Source organism: Dreissena polymorpha, chromosome 2, assembly GCF_020536995.1.
Source record: "Dreissena polymorpha isolate Duluth1 chromosome 2, UMN_Dpol_1.0, whole genome shotgun sequence".
Classification (NCBI taxonomy): domain Eukaryota; kingdom Metazoa; phylum Mollusca; class Bivalvia; order Myida; family Dreissenidae; genus Dreissena; species Dreissena polymorpha.
In genome coordinates, this window is record NC_068356.1 from 9,552,046 (window position 1) to 9,570,745 (window position 18,700).

Here is an 18,700-nt window from a genome sequence, read left to right on the forward strand (position 1 = left end):
CTAAACATATACAATTACTAATTTATTGAATTCCCCGTTTCCATTTAACGCAATTAAAGTTACAATCGCGTTATATATGCGCATACAGAAAATAACTTACAGTTTTTGAGGCGTTCCGTATTCCTCCGTTTAACGTATCATTAGACTGTGAGCTTTCAGATTTAAGAACGTACTCTAGATATCCAAAATACATTTTGCCAACTGAAAATAAGAACATTTAAATACGTTCATTTGTATGAGTTCACTTTATTCAATAACATTCTAATTTTATTTGCGAGTTTTTGTTTTAGCCATTATCAGTTGGTTCGGGTTATCAATCCCCATGTCGTTTGTTAGACATTTAACAATATTATACAGCGCCGTATATTATATTAGACAAACCTTAATTATAATTATTTCGTTGTTTAAGACAATGTACGAATTTTTTTCCATAAAAACAATATGAGTCGGCTATTATGATTTTTGTTCAAGAATCCTATGTTAATTAGTAACTTATGATAAATGTTTCACTATCTTTGTGGCGCACATCAATAAGGAATCTTTCAAACGGTGTATTTTAAGAATACAAAAAGTTTTTAATATTGAGTGTATTTAAATGTCAAGCTTTAAGTAACAATGACATCGCATACGATATATTAACAGTATTGTATATGTCTTATTAAAAACTGTGGTCGTAAAGTCATACGATCCTCACACTGTACTTGGACTACAACGTGTTTGTTGTAGGTGAGCAAAAATTTTCAGAAAGAAATCATCAGTGAATATCAAAGCTGTTTTATGTTGATGACTTTATTTTGCGATTAGCTGGTTTGTAAAGTTTAAAGAAAGCATGTCTCAATATCATGTTATTTGTCAATATCAATATCATTTAAGAATGTGTATACAGTCTGTTTATAAAAAAGTATAAATTATATTATAACTAATAGACTGTTGTATCATCACTGATCCATCTTTGTATTATGTATTATGTAATATTATGTACTATATATAATTTTCCGCCAAACGACGTTAAATTATTGTATGACGTTGACGTCACTTCCTTTGTATTTGTTTATATGAATGTACTACTGATGAAGGCTATGGCCAAAACATTTAGTATCCGAGACATTTTAATAAACAGTGACGTGTTTGTACGACTTATTTTATTTTATTGTACAGTCTGTTAACCTACTTGAGCTTTATTTTCTCATTCGTACAATTAATATACTATTAATTTCGGCTCTATAAACATACACGAGAAATGAATTACCTATGGGTTTACACTCTGAATCGGATGAATCTTTGGTGTAACCGGCTTCGCATACACACGTGAAATTTTGTCCGGGTAAATTCATACATCTTTCCTTATATTTTCCACAAAGCAGTTTGTCCGATTGACATTCATCAATATCTACAAAAATAAATACATAAAATAAAACACGATCCAACATTATTCAATAAGGATTATATTCATAATGAATGTATATTCTAATATTGTACTGTTATGAACGGGATATTGATTACAACACTATTGATAGTTTTAAAATTGTAATGAGACGAACAATGAAGGATATACGATAACTATGCGAACAGTAAATGAAATATGGTTTTCTTTATGAAGTATGTACATGTGGTGTTGTCTCTTCTGAGCATTAAAATATTTTTTTTATGTTTTATGAATTTGATACATAACTATAATTCTCTGGGATCTACATTTGTTGCTTATCACATTACCTTAGTTCATGCATTATTAAGTACTTAATATAAGTTATCTAATATATATTCTAAATGATAAATGTGGTAAAGCATCGTGAATCATAGTTCTTATTAAAAAAAAAAGATTTGAAAACCTTCCTGGTCCAATGTCTAGACGTACCTGAACATGTTTTATTGTCGTCGTCAAGGTTATACCATTGATTGCACGAGCAGGTATAGTATCCTGGTTGGTTAATGCACGTTTGATCGCAATCGTTTGCGTTTGTGTCGTTGCATTCATTACGGTCTAACGACAAAACATTTCAGCTTAGAGTTTGTTTCACAACATATTTAAAAGGTTTGTATGCGTTCATAAAAAGCACATATCATTTATCAACACATAATCCAGCATTAATGAAACATAAGTGCATATGCAATTGAAAAATGTAAACAAAAATTTCAGAGATTCGATGACGTTTTCGAGGGATAAAGATGCACTATAAATCAATTATAAATTCTAAAATGAAAACGTGCTATCTTCTTCAGAACTAGTGACACATACTAGGTAACACACACTTGCTTTCTTCCAAACGGCAAAACTATGACAAAATACATCGTAGTTTTTGATAAGAAATTGATAGTATAGAAGCAGGTTTTGAGGGAGTAATACAAATATATAAAAGAACCAAACGTTGAAATTCAATCTCAATCAAACAACGAGTATATATTTGTCGAAATACAAAAGAAAGCTTTTCGGGTTGCCTTCGTCGTGATTTCTTCGTAAATAGACGTGTTGTTACATTTTAATTCATATAACTTATTGATAAATTATTGTTAAATGTTACTAGAAATAATATTTTTAACATACGATCTAACCTATGCAATCCTGTTTAGAATCAATGATCTGCTCATAATATCCCTTTTTACAACCAGCGCATGGACTCCCGTCGCCAAAATATGTCTTATTGCAAGCACTTTGGTCGTGACAGTCGTATATCTCACATGGGCTTTTTGTAATTTCACAAAATGTCCCAGTAACAAATTGGTTAGGACATTTGCATTCCGCAGTCACTGAAAAATAAATTGTACATCAAGACATTGTGACAAAACATATTAAGTAGACCAGGCGTCTGTTGTATGTTGACACATAACCCCGACTGGCCTGAAAATCGAACATATCCCTAATGTCGAAGAACTAGAAGTTGCAAGCAATAACAGGTGTAAAATATGTGAATAATGCGTTAATCGTTTAATTGCACCCTGTATTTTATTTTCTATAAAGTAAAATGATGATGTGCCATTAAAATTTATTGAAAGGTAAGCTAAGTAAGTATTACAATCAGAATTGTTTATAGGACAGTGATACTCTTGAAAACATAACATAATCGTTTTATTGTGCATGTTTATACACACTTCTACTACATACATGTCATTAGACATAAAACTACAGTGTGCTACACAAATTTCATATATGATTGCAAAAAATATATATTTGCATATATATATATATATACGTGATCGTTTATGTTGAATGAATTAACGACATGGATATCAGATGTTTAAAAACATGTGTACCGGGATAATAATTTTACACATATGCCAAAATATTTGCATTGAATACATACTATAAACACAAACATACTTTACATAAAAGTTTTCAATTAATGATCATGCAATGCAATACATGTTTTGTTACACAATGGTTTGATTAAATGGACGTTCTACACATAAAAGATGGATTGGTATATTTCGATAATAAGTTTGAGTACATCAACTTTATGTTACCACATATACATTTAAAAGTCTGGATACCATGTTTAATATATCGCATTAGTAAGCGAGTATGTCGTTTTACTACTTTACAAAATATTATATTAAGTTTAGTACACACTGCATTCTCAAACCGATATATGGTATTTCTTCGGACATATACACAGGTGCCCATAGATAAATATCTAAAAATACACATATACATGTATACATGCTTATTAGTATACGTGGCATAAGTTGCATGTTTTTATAGGTAAACGATACCAAATACGAATATCCATCATATTACAGAAACATATCAGCGCATTTAAAATGACAACACGATATGTAATTGGATGAATATTATACTCGTGAATAATATTCAGCACGACACGAACATTCATTAATTTCACGCCAATAAATGCACATTTTAACATTAAACGTAAATACAAATTAACCAATTACTCATAATTATTGATAAATTTATCTGCAGATAATATGTTTAATTTTTAATAAATGAAAAGATATAATAATGATATATATTGCAACGAGAAATGAGAAACCACTTATTTAATTGAATGCGTGCAATTGCAAAGGGTATCTAATGTTGATATATGCATGTATCTGGCTATGGAAAAAATACTTACATTCTTTGTCATCTGCAAATTGCATTTCACAATTGCAAAACGAAAATAAAAACGTTTACCGAAAAAATGTCTTAAAAATGTTTCTGTTTTCCGAGTAACTATTAAGTATATATGTAATTACAGAACAGTTATGACATTTTATCATTTGATGCTTATATGTTGTGATTTTATAAACCATCAAATGCTTTTTAAAGACAAAACTATAATTATTTGAATAAAATATTTGTATTAAAATGACAGAAAATGTTTTAATAAAATATTGATTTTCCTGTGAATCGAACAAAATGTAGTGCGGTCTCTGCATGAATCAGGCTTTATAATTCATTACTGAATTATCAACTCTTTGCAAGGAATGCACGTATTTTTCACCTTATCGATTAAACGAGTTACAGACTCCTTATTATTTTACCGATTTTGATTGATGAATGTCCAATAATGAATCAATATTTTTTTTAATCTCTAAGTCAGGAATGTTTCTGCGCTGGCGTTTTCTTTTTTAAAATATATAAACAAAAAGACAAAAGGGAAAAAGGAAGGTCAAGGTCGTTGTGCGGCGTGCGTAACAGTGTTTGATTCGATAAATACAAATGAGTGTTTCTTCATCGAAACGATCAACCTGCATGAAGGATCTGAGCAATAGACAACATAAAGAGCTTAACCCACCCAAATCCAGACTTATTTGAACAAGATCGTCGCAGACTTCGCAGATAGTTGATTTTGATGTAGTCTGACCATCAACATGTATATAAAGAACAACTTCCAGTTACTAGTTTTCTTCTGTTACCAAAATTTGCCGAGCTAACAGACCCACACCTAAAAGCCACAAGCTAGTAACAACACCTGGGGTAACAAAATGTTTAATCTGCTGCCCAATGTATCTCACCTTATCTAACATTTGCTGACGTCTGCATTATTTGTCTCACTATGCTTAACAAGCCGGCGAGTGTAACAAAATCCGGACGTAGCCAAATTCCAGATACAGCTTTCAGGTGACCGCCATCCAAATCAAGGACCACATTATCGCTTCACAAGCAAAGTATGTAGCCTCCCCGTCAAGAGTAGCCAGCGTGGGCTAGCCTGTGATAATTGCGATGGTTGGTTTCATACAAGATGCATTAACATGCCCATTGAGGTTTCACGTTAGATGTTAGTTGGATCTGCATAGATGTGCCTAACTTTTCCACTACCCTCTTTGAGACAACAATGGCAAGCTCACTAGGTACATCCATTGCAACAAACAACTCGTACAGCGTACTCAGTGCCCCATACTCTGAATCATTTTCTTCTTCTATCCAATCTAACAGTAGCATGTCATCCCTCGACACATCAATAGTGTCCCCAAAAGGGCATCATCACCTTGTAAACATAAACATATTCTGCAAAAACAGCCATAGCAATCCACTTTCAGTGTCATGGTAGTCAACTTCCAGCATTCGGGCAAAACGGCAACCATTCTGGCTTTTGCTATCAGAACTCAAACCAACACTATTACATAAAGTGAGACCTGGCTCCATAGTGACATCTTTGTGAGAGAGATCATACCAGCGGGCTACCATATTCTGTCGAGACGATACCGACACAGCGACTCACATGGCGGAGCCCGAATAGCTGCTGAACGAAAGCATAGTGGGCAATGCTCTCCATATAAACGCAAACACAGAATGAACATCAGCCAGTAAAGAATAGAGCGGGAACCAAAAAATCGTCGTTGCAGCCATGTACAGGCCTCCAAGTAGTGATGTAAAGTACATGCAAGAGAGTAGAGAGGCCAGTTGTATCTCTATCATGGAGGAAAAAGTACCTTCAAAAATAGCATCGAGCAGATTCGACCAACCCTGGATTAACAGGAAGGTGAAACGCTTCTCAAGAACAAATAATAAAGCCTACAGAAAGGTTAAAAGAACAGCACGTCTGAGGGCAAAACAGCATATAAGCAGCTCCAAAAAGACACACAACAAGAATGTAAAAAGGCCTACACAAACTATGGGAGAGACCTCATCACAAGTGCCAAAAATCCGAAGAAGCTCTTTTCTTTCATCAAGAGCAAACGATGCGAGAGTTCCGGGGTCAAAATCTTAAAAAACAAAGGTGACATAGTGACCCAAAGACCGAAGATGAGAACATCAACTCACATTTCAGCAGCGTCTTCGCTGAATAAGACCTATCAAACTCACCATCAATGGACTCAGATAAATACCCGACAGTATAACCCTTCAACATCACTTGAAATGGTATAAGAACGCTTCTGCTTGACCTAAACTCCCATAAGGCACAATGACAAGAAGGCCTGCCACCAAGATTCCTCAAGGAATAAGCCAATGAATGTATCCCTGCACTGACCCTAGTGTTTCAAGGCTCCCTCGCGCAAGGTCGAGTGCCCGACGACTGGAAGCACGCTATGATGATTCTAATATTCATGTACTGCTAAATTGGACCAAGAGTTTCCTTAGCAACAGAAGCCAGGAAGTCCTTGTTGAAGGTCACACCTAATCGTCTTACCCTGTCACATCAGGCGTCCCCAGGGCTCTGTCCTTGGTCCCATACTATTTCTACTGTACATAAATGGTATGCCATGAAGAGTAGCCTCCATCACACACCTCTTTGAAGATGACAGTCTACTGTATCGAAAGACTAAAGATACAGACATCCTGCAAGAGGATCTAATAAAACTGGAACAGTTGGAGAGAGACATGTCAGATGCAATTTTACCCATCAAAATGTGAAACCATCCATTTCAACAAAAACGGCATCCAATCAGCCTGCACGGCCACCAATTTGCCAATTTCACCATCCGACTCTGAAAACAGTTGCCGGTAGCAGTCTTCGCAGCCGGGTCCTCGGACAGCTTCAAGGCAGGCCAGGTCACTCTGCATTAGAACACAAGCACTTTTATTTTGAGTTTATCTCTCACTTAGTTTGTGTTACCTTACAACGACCTTGTACAGCCTCAGTGCGTCGATGCAACAGAGGAGACCTGCACTTCATGGAAAGAAGAGGAAAGAAGAATAAAATCGTAATTTGCAAAAAGGTGAGAAAATCCACTTTAAAGCCTCAGTACAATTATTCGTATGCTTTAATTAACTTTTAAGAAATAGCCTTGTACTGACAAACCTGAAAACAAAATCCGAGTTTTAATACTTATTCGCCTTTATATCTTCTTATTTTAGAAATACATTAACGTAAAGTTTTATCTGCCTCTTTGTCCGGCGTAAGAACTCGTTCAATTTCAGCAACAAAATAATTTCATTTGATGGACAGGGCCGAAAGGGCACTTGTTTGCGTAGATATAATTTGTATATACGTGTGTACTCAGGCGATTTTAAACATATAAACAAATGATTAACTGAATTATTATTCACATTCTTTAATGTTTACCACGTCTCTAAATCATATCTTCATTACGTCCACTGATGAGAAAAAATACTCAAAATGTGTCCAAAACAAATTACATTTTAAGTCCAAATTTTCGTTTTACTTTAAGTAGCAAATATAACTGTTGCTTCTTCTATAAATATTCTTCTTCCCTAACTATAACTTCTTCAACTTCTAATATTATTACTGCTACCACCACTCATCTTGCTGCAGTGCTCCTTTAACGCTTACTTATTATGAATATTACTACAATTCTTTAAAAAAGCAATGTTTTATAATTATCATGTATATTGCCTTTCTCAATGCGGTATGAGGCGGAAGTAATAAATATTCACCTGAAATTTTCTACTTAAAGCCCCGTCATTTACCAGAGTCTTCATTTGGATTAGATTAACAGTCTACAGTTATCCTATTGAACACTTTAAGCTACGAATGGGCACAACACATAAAAGCTTAAAATCGATAACGATCGCGTTTATACCGATAAAAATGGTTTAAAACGTTTGAAAATTTAATTTGAATCAATCGCTTAATTGCGGAACAAAACCGGTAATCCAACCGTGCTAGCAGTACCCCAACTACTTTTACAGCAAACTGACATTCTAGTATTGCCTATTCTACTTCTAGTGTCAATAGATAACTCACCATCTGTGTCACTTTCGAAGTTGCATTCACTTGCTTTTTCACACCCGCAGTATTGAAAGTTGACTGTGCGTGAATCTGACAAGTTAAATGCGTCATACACAACAAACCGTAGGGTTCGCTCGCTGTTATTCCGAAATGCGGTTCCAACTGTCCAATTGAATATACCATCTTCTGTAAGACATGCAATACAGGAATACTAAAATATGCACATATAGTCTCGTCCGAACTCTAACCGCGTACGTAATAAATGTTCATTTAACCCAATATGTATAGTTTTGCTTTGTTCATTCAATAATGCTAGTATGGTTCTCGGTGAGGAGAATTCGTTACACGACTGTCGTCGCACAATGTGTGAGACGGTAGCATATTTATATTCGATATTATTAGTTCGAGATACGCTCACGGTGAAAAGCGTTATTAATTTATCAGACCATACGGGGTCATTAAAAAACCGTGGACGTAATATTACTCGGTCACCACAAAAGCAAGAATAGAAACACTGACTTGTAGATATTCAGCTCAGAATGACGTCGTGAAAAACAATATAGTGATGTCTCATTTTACCGCCGATCGATATTGTAGATTATTTACATTGTGTATTATATAATATATTAATTGATCTTATAAAATACTTAAAATTTAAAGTTTTAATTGTAAAAACCTACCTTTGGAATAGCTTTTATTGGCGTTATACTAAACAGGTTAACTGACTACCAATTACTTTTTGATCGATATCAATAACGAAGGGCACACGAAAGGTCTCTTTTGATATAAGAGGTAACCATTTAATATGTATGTTAATGATATAATTTAGTGTGTGTTTTGTTATGTATTTATTTACTTAAGAAACATTATAGAATAAATTAAATAATAAATTCGAAATCTTCAAGTTGTTAACGGATGATATAGTACACATTTCAAACACACCTCCAATATCCATTTCACCATTTATCATAGGCTCCATCCTAAATCGTAGATCCGTCATGCTGTCATCGTTTACCATCTCAGTCAGATTGATAGTCCAGGAAGAATTGCCATTAAACAACATATTGGTATCGTTCGGCATTGTGTTCTTAAAAGTGGGTGGTGTGTTGCCTACAAAGTGGACAAAGGTAAAACTTATACAATTCAATGGGTCATTTCACAATCCTTATAGAAGAACAATAACTTCTTTTATAAATAAACAAAAAATAATCTGACATTGCAAAGTTAACAACCCATACGAAACACGAAGGAAGAAACAAAGCGTTTCCACTCAAGTTTCTAGTATAATATGTCTTCATGCATATGTTAATAACATTATAAAAATGTAGATTGTCGTAAAACTGTCTATGCTATTGATACAAATCACATTTTGTTTTACTTCGAAACAAGAACTCCTTATGTTGTTTCTCTACTTCTTTGTGAATCGCTTCGCCGAAGGATATATTACAGGTTCTTGCTATGGTAAGCAGACACTCTCTGTTAAACACATTTTCCCATGTGTTCTTGCATGTTGAATTTATAGTAGATAAATCGGTCTTGTTACAACTCTCAAACAGGACTGTGAAGTTGTTCAACGAATCTTCAAAGAATCTTGGTTCGGAAAACGTGTTATAATCGCTAAACTTTCCACCCGTAACGTTGTAAATAAAATATGATAAATTTTCGTCATGTCGTATTGACCCTGCAACACCAAGACATATACCATGTATACATTTATTTCAATACGTCATAACGCAAACAACAAGCATCATGCACATTTTAACGTGTAAACTATTATTTTTTTAAAATACTGTCTGTACGAGTTAGTTGAAATACAATGAAAAATGAATATAGTAACAATAATAAGTGTATGAACTTATCTTAGATAAAAAAAAATTATTCAATACAGAGCAATAGGAATTGCGAGGGCCAATTTTGCAAAAAACATAATGTAAATCATTATTGTATGTTTGAAATTTATATAATTCTTTGAAAAATCCTTTATGAAAATGAATATCAGTTTGATACTTTTAACAAACAGCATATATTATATTTAGGTAAATTAAGTTATAATACCACTATACCAATATATAGCGTTCAGTGTAAATAAAAAATCATCTTTAAATACTCTGGAATTTTCGAGAAATCTGGAATTAAGTCGCGGATACAAATAATATTTATTTTCTAAGCTTGTTCAAGGGGGCATTGATGATGTGTGTAATTTTTGACAAAATGTAAATTCCCTTATATAATTGACATCATATTGGTGCTAATTCTCTTCTGTCGATACAACTGATGCCTCACACACAAGCTTACATGACTCTCCGTACTGAAACATGGCATGTTCGCTGGAATTCAATGGGTAAAGTGTTTCATTTTTCCCGACATACATTTTATCGGACCTCACATTTCCGGCCAGACCCGTCATATTTGATAGTTTTTCACTATGCGCCACTTTAATCTTCATTAAAATTCCGTCAGTTGTAATATCCTTGAAAGGGTGTAAAGCATTCAAACATATTACCTTTCTATGTTATGAACATGCTCTGTTATACAATAACTTCATAGACGTTTTTGAAGCGCATTTTGTTTAATAAAAATCTCAATCGATACTGTATTTTTGGGTTGAGTTTGCAATAAATTTCATATTTCGTGCATTTTTGGCTTTTCATACAACATCTTGTTCAGCTTCTGATCAAAACATATCAATACATAATATCCATATGCGATTAAGGCTTTAAGTTAAGTTTCTCTGTATATTCGCATATTTTAATAACAGTTTTCAGGGTTTTACTTGAAAATACATCAAAACAGGAACACAAATTGCAATCCATTCGTTATAGTAGCAAAACAAACATAACGTTTAATTGGTGCACTTACCACGGCTGTTCCACCAGGTGCAATTACTTGAAACCCAGCTGAACATTTAAGCACAAATGTAGACGTGCGTTGAGATAGAGTAATGGATGAACAGGCGTCTGACGTCTTCCAAAGCTTTCCATCAGTCAAGTGTAAAGAAAGAAACGCCATCGATCTGTTGAACGTTACTTGTATGGACTCGCTCTTGTTCTTAACTTTTTGCTAAAAATCATTTCTTTTATGTACAGTGTGCATTATCATGTTTCATCGAAAACTAAATCGTTTTTAAACATGCCTTTAGAAAACTTAACTTGCTGATTATCATTATATGCATGTAAAAAAACATCCAACTAAGCATTAGCCGCAAAAGTATAAAACATGGATGATGGTTTATAAATAGCATAAGTAGTAGAGCATTGTAATTAACAGTCAACATCAAACATGACAATATTGTTTGTGATATGTAACATTATGTACCAATAATGCACATGAATTGTTGACGTAAATTATTGGGTCATGGTTATGTTTTCATATACATTTTGTCAAATTATTAATTGTTCGATGTGTATAATTCACCGGAAACATAAACAAATGTCTCGTTTTAGCATATATCATGTTTAACGTTTAATTCAAGTGATTCCCCAATAAAGAAAACGTTAAAAGCTTAGTTTTATTTTACTTATTTACAATCACCTGTCCAAAATGACATGTTTATTTCTTGTCGCAAGTTATATTTCATTTTATGTTTAACCAATGAAAATGCTTGCTACATTTAAATAGTTCTATTATTTGCAAAATATTAAAATATGAAGACTAAGATTCGGGACGGACAAATATGTATTAATATGTTAAACTGTGTCCAGTTTTATTAGCGCTGAGTATATTTAATGTGTATGAATTTCCATAAACAGTAATCTATAAATGCCCCTCTCTATTCGGACACTAAGATCGAACCTAAGAGTTGAAGTGTGACACATAAAAACAGAAACACTTAAAACCATGTACAAAACATTTTAAACCTACTATAAGTTGTAACGTTATTACAGTTGTACTTGTGTTTTGGTTAAATGTGCTTTCTTCAGTAACTACATTTATTTGTTCAATAAACGGTTTGTGGTAGTGAATGTATATGGGTTGTATAATTCCCTTTGCCAGGCGTGATGTTTCGTTTGAGGGATATAATTGGCTGCACGCGTCCGTCTTGTTTGTTTCGATAAGAATACACATACCGTAATTACAAATGCAGTAAATAATGTTGCGTCCTTGTTCCCCGGAACTAAGTAATCTAGCCTTGCTTGAATTTCTAGTCTGAACAGAAAGACATTTGCGAGATATGACAAACCATTTCAAAATAATTAGGTTACATGACTGTCGAATTATTGTAACGTTATTTTGATGCCAAACATTAAATGAATACACTTTCTTTCTAAGTTTGCTTGTGTTTTTAAACGGCATTACAATTGTTAAACTAGGCGTGCATGTAAAACACCGTTATTAATAATAATATGAAGCCATCAAGAACAAACTGAATGTGATTCTAACTATTTTACCCTTGCTGTGATTTCAAAAAAACGTATTCTCCATGTCCGTTGAATGAGTAGTTGTACGACGGACTGCCAACTGTCTGTATCACCGGGTCGCCCCAAGACAAGGCTGAAATCGGTTTAAAGTATTTATTAACATTGTGTGCTGCTTGTTGTTAGTGTTGTCTTTGTTCTTCTTTTGTTCGGCTATGGGCTTTAAGCAACAACCCTGTGGGATTAGAAAAATGCAGACGTCTGGAAAATAGTTAAAGGGAAATTGTATATAACTGCGCTATAATTCTGATCGAATGTCATTTCAATTATTGACGGAAATGTAGATAAACTTAAGTTACCGGACTTGAATGTCAAGAATATTTTATTGTGTGGCTCATATATTCGAATGTCAACGCTGAATGTATGCACATATAATTGTTTGATGTGACACGTTCATTAAAAGATTCACAACAAATCTAAAACATATTGTAAACTTTTCTTTCATACCTGTAACTAGCTACAAGTATGAGACTTATACATAATGTGACACAAGATAAATCCGTGCTTTTTAGTTTTCATTCTTCTGGTGTTCAAACCATTACTAGACATTTTATATAAAAGGCTATTTAAAAAGTGTATGCTTACGTACAAGCTATATAAAACGTGTACATTCCCGTTTTAATAGAATAAGATTAAAATTTGATTCAAGCTTTAATTGCTTATAATTGTATATGGCATCAGCAAAATCAAAACCAAGATATTACAACCATTGTAAATTTGTATACGATACAAGAACAAAACAAATTAGAATAAGAGAAAGGCCAAACTGCATTTGCACATTAAAGAAATATTCCAAAAATTATCATTATAATGTGATAAAATTCTAGCATTCAAGCGAATTACTTGACCAAGATCAAAATGTAAAATAATAGCTTAATTTTAAATAAATGTATTTTACTGAACTTTGCACATATTCAAATTATGATTAACATAACGGCAATATGATTACCTGACATCGGTTCCTCATATCGTGTGCAGTCATTCGATGTATTAATTTCATAAAAAGCTGTGCATGAAGACTGGTTGTTACCATGACAGCATGACATGTAGACTGCATCCATGGAATGTTCCATACCGTTAAGAATAATAAACCCACCGTTCGGGTATCCAGTCAGTAATTTACCATGTTCGCTAAAAACACATGAACGAAATTTTAATTCATAACAAATATAATTTACATATATGTTTCAAGCATGAAGTTCAAATTAAGTTGGATATCTTTAAGCATAAGCGTGTGGAAAAAAGTATAACTTTATGTTTTAATAAGAACCATTCAAGCCATTGTAAACATAACTATTATAATGAATCAAACCTGGATAAAGACAAAATTCAATATTATTTAATTATTTATAGTATAAATTTATATATAATATATACTATGGAACGCCTTGACTGTCTTATAATACTAAAACTTGTGATATTACGTCAATCTGACTGTGCATGAATGCCTGCAACCATTATATATATGCATAATCACAATATATAAATACATAATTCAAATATATACTTATAAAGCATTAATTTATAAAGATATAAATTTTTTATATATAGATAAAATGTAAAAGTATACAGATACGAATGTAGTATATACAGATTATCTTCCATTATATAAAGGCATTACTTCTTTATATGAAGGAAAAAAATCTTTATATAAATGCCTGTAACCACTTTATATATGCATAATAACGATATATAAATACATATTTTAAATATATAAAGATAAACCATTAATATATAAATATATAATTTTCTTATGTATAGATATATAATCTTCCATTATATAAAGGCATTACTTCTTTATATGAAGGCAAAAGATCTTTATATGAATGCCTGTAACCATTATATATATGCATAATCACAATATATAAATACATAATTTCAATAAATACAGATAAAGCATTAATATATAAAGATATAATTTTCTTATATATAGATATGTAATCTTCCATTATATAAAGGCATTACTTCTTTATATGAAGGCAAAAGATCTTTATATGAACATAAATTAGTATTATGTTACCACAGATTACTCCGGTAACAAACACATTCAACACGCAATCTTAACTTTGTATGGATTTATGTAATAACGTTATTATCTAAATTAAACAACTATTTAGGATCATACAAAACATTAAAATCTTTCTGTACTATAAATTTATCTTTACGCGTTGAGATTACATATTTACATAAATTAATTTAAGATTTTTAACGTATTTTTCAAATTGTATCTGCATATAAAGACGATATGTGTTTATATAATTACGATTTATGTTTATATAAAGGTATTTTGCCTTTATATAAACAAGTTATGCCCATATATAATGAGAAAAGATTCGTTATCATTATTACATAACGATTTATGTTCATATAAAGATATGTTGCCTTCATATAAAAATGTAATGCCTTTATACAATGGAAGATTATCTGTGTATAATACATTCGTATCTGCATATTTTTACATTTTATCTATATATAAGAAATTATGTCTTTATACATTAATGCTTTATCTGTATATATTCAAATAATGTATTTATATATTGTGATTATGCACATATATAATTGGTACAGGCATTCATACAATGTCAGATTGACGTAATATCACAAGTTTTGGTATTATAAGACAGTGAAGGCGTTCCATATTTTTAACGTATTTTCAAATTGTATCTGCATATAAAGACGATATGTGTTTATATAATTACGATTTATGTTTATATAAAGGTATTTTGCCTTTATATAAACAAGTTATGCCTATATATAATGAGAAAAGATTCGTTATCATTATTACATAACGATTTATGTTCATATAAAGATATTTTGCCTTCATATAAAAAAGTAATGCCTTTATACAATGGAAGATTATCTGTGTATAATACATTCGTATCTGCATATTTTTACATTTTATCTATATATAAGAAAGTATGTCTTTATACATTAATGCTTTATCTGTATATATTCAAATTATGTATTTATATATTGTGATTATGCACATATATAATTGGTACAGGCATTTATACAATGTCAGATTGACGTAATATCACAAGTTTTGGTATTATAAGACAGTGAAGGCGTTCCATAATATACTATATATATCACGAATTATAATAATAAATGATAAGCCCTATTAATTTACAAAACAATTGTCCAGTGAATATGCGTATACATGTTTTATTTAGATATAGGTTTATTCATATAAATAGCTAAATATATTACATTTAAATACAAATTATAATTCGTGATAAACCAAGGGATTCGAAACTGGGACGCGTTTGGAAAATCGCATATTGACGAAATGCATACACGTTTAGAAAATCATAATGTCAATAAATGCATCCATTCAATACCTGTAACAGCATCTCTGCCTTATGCCATGGTTGAACAGCCATTCTTCGTAGCAATTTCCGACCTTTTCAAATATGGCGTCCTGCGCCATAGCATACTCCGCGCATGCGCACGGAGTTGCTTCAGCCTTCTTGTCGGTGATAAGCGAAACGAGATTCTTATCGGTAAGAAATCGTTCACATATGTTGACTGTTGAGCCTGAAATAAAATAAAAGAACAGTATTTAACTTATCAGTCGACGTGTTTGCGTGTGTGCGCGTGCGTTAGTGTGCGTGCGTGTGCGTGCGTGTGTGCGTGTGCGTGTGCGTGCGTATGCGTGTGTGTGCGTGTGTATGTGTGTGTGTGTGTTCGTGCGTGCTTTCGTGCGAGTGTTTATGCGTGATTGTATATTTCGATGTTTATATAATCCTGCCGAATTTGAGCGGCAGTTGTGTAAAGACTTGGAATGTTTCCCGGTACTTGTATGTAATTAGCTTTATTTATAGCTAATTTCAGAAATAGCTCACATCAAATCGCTCAATAAACATGTTCTTTCATGGAACCGAGTCACACGAAAATGCAAAAACATAAATCTCTAAGTAAAACACCACATCATAAAATCTTTACAAAATTCTGACATGAATGTGCACATTTTATTTGGAATACAATAAATACACAAATACTATGAAAATATCCATTTTGTTCAAGGAAATGGAATCTACATTTAACTTTGATATAACGAACAAAGGTCATTTTTTAATATTCAATTTATTTTATAGTTTAACATTGATATTGGCTTCAGAGAATTGGAAGCTATCAACTTGGAACATACACTAAGTGTTATCATAATGGTTGTTATAAGATAGGCGGATATTTTTCAAATTATTTAGCATATATTGATTCTCACTTAAAGTTAATCACGTTATCTGACAGCATAAGAAACTTACAAAAATTAAATAATCAAAATAATTTCCTGTTTGTATTCACTCCTGACCACGATTTCTTTGGTATAAGTATTTTCCGCAGTTTAAAGGGGCACACGTGCACAGCTTGATCAAATGACGATTTTCAAAATAATGGTCACTGATTCAAAAAAATAATGTATGCATTATATTTAAACAATCGATATACGACATGTTTAGCATATTTGTTCATTAACGGAAAACCATCATTCAAGATTGGCAAGATAATAAAGCGTTCGTACTCCTTTCCTCGGTAATCTGTAAAATACGTCGACGACTAGCGGTTATGGTTCGCCTTTATATGATAAAGGCCGCGTAGCGCAGTGAAAGCGCATAAGCTTAAGATTTCACATGTCCCGGGTTCGAATTATGAAAAGTGCACTATTTTTAATTCGATGTTCTTCTTTTATTGTAATCAATTAAGAATTAACATTATATATTTGTTAGTAAACATTTTTAATAAAAATTAAAAAAAGAAGAAAATCTGTGAACACGTCCATTTTAAATGTGATGGCGAATATACATGACGCACCCTGTGGTTTGGTAAATGGTAGTTGGCACTATATTGGATTTAACTCTCTTTATCAGCGGCTCATTCAAACAAAGTGAAACACATGTTGCATCAGTGGGAGATAAATCGTACCTTCAATATGGGTCTTTATCGATGAAAAGGGACCAAACAAGAACAGACATGACACATGGAATCAGTAACACCTACGGGAAAAGCATGTAAAGCAATTAATATTTTATTAACTAAATGTCATGACTATGATTTAAAGCGCAAAATACTATGTCAACTATTTGACGCATTTGTTAGTTCCTTTTAAACTATGCTTCGAAAGTTTGGGGTTATTCTCAATCTAAGGAATTAGAAAGAATCCATTTGATATTGCGTAAACGATTTTTAAAGCTTAAACTTTACACATGTAATGCATGTGTATATGGTGATCTGGGTAGATATCCCATGTTTATACATAGGTATGTCCGTGTAATTAAATATTGGTTTAAGAAAGGTAGATCTTAAAGTATCATAATTAAAACCATATATAACATGGCCGTTTAAGATTGTCACAAAGGTTGTCACAATGGGATGTTTCATTAAAAAAAATGCTTGATGACTATGTTTTTAGTAATGCATTTGAGGATATAAATACTATTTTAATTGAGATTTAAATATTTATACAGGAATTTAAACGTAGAGTATATGAAAACTTTACACAGTACTGGTATAGGGACTGGTATAGAACGGTAAATAATAGTTAAATGTTAGATGTTTTTCGAAATTTTAAAATCGATTTTGAATATGAGTCCTACTTAGACATTCTACCAAGAATTTTGAGGTACCTTTTCAATAGATTGAGATTATCAGCCAACCTCATACCATATTCAAACCGGTCGTTATGCAAGAGATATTTCTAGAAACCAAAGATACTGCGTGTGTTGCCATTCGACCGATATTGAAGATGAAATTCATTTTATGTGCATTTGCCCGGCGGTTAGAAACATTAGAAAATCAAAGTACTGGCAGTACTGGTGTAACGATGCTTTTGAAGAGGATGGATATAAAAGCATCAATTTAAGTTCATCTACATTACCACAATTGTGTGGGTACGAAAATGTGGGTACCAATAATAAATTGGGTACGAATAGTTTGGGTACGAAAAAATTTGGGTACGAAAGAAATGGGTATGAACAAAATTTGGGTACGAAAAAAATTAGGTACGAAAAAAATGTGGGTACGAAAATAAAATGGGTACGTAATAGAAATAGGGTATAAACAATTTTGGGTACGAAGAATGGGGGTACGGGGAAGTAGTACCCGTGGGGAACTTGACCCATTCAGCGAAACTGGTAGGCGGGTTACATTCTCGTTCAAATCTAAAAATAACTACATTTGGGGTTTTCCCGGCGTCATAGCTTTTGAAGTGCCACA

General features: G+C 32.5%; 1 protein-coding gene across 3 annotated transcripts in view; it reads right to left on the reverse strand.

The window, feature by feature from the left end:
• Nucleotides 1-18,700, reverse strand: part of LOC127865823 (uncharacterized) — a 64,314-nt gene that overhangs the window by 23,779 nt on the left and 21,835 nt on the right. For all 3 annotated transcript variants that reach the window (XM_052405842.1, XM_052405840.1, XM_052405841.1), the window contains exons 2-14: nt 15,829-16,024; nt 13,437-13,618; nt 12,461-12,563; nt 12,140-12,218; nt 10,932-11,132; nt 10,368-10,542; nt 9,451-9,753; nt 9,015-9,182; nt 8,088-8,258; nt 2,551-2,745; nt 1,856-1,981; nt 1,250-1,390; nt 101-201 (exon numbers count right to left, since the gene is read on the reverse strand). In XM_052405842.1, the coding sequence (XP_052261802.1) occupies nt 101-201; nt 1,250-1,390; nt 1,856-1,981; nt 2,551-2,745; nt 8,088-8,258; nt 9,015-9,182; nt 9,451-9,753; nt 10,368-10,542; nt 10,932-11,132; nt 12,140-12,218; nt 12,461-12,563; nt 13,437-13,618; nt 15,829-16,024 (2,141 nt within the window). The remainder of the gene's footprint in view (nt 1-100; nt 202-1,249; nt 1,391-1,855; nt 1,982-2,550; nt 2,746-8,087; nt 8,259-9,014; nt 9,183-9,450; nt 9,754-10,367; nt 10,543-10,931; nt 11,133-12,139; nt 12,219-12,460; nt 12,564-13,436; nt 13,619-15,828; nt 16,025-18,700) is intronic.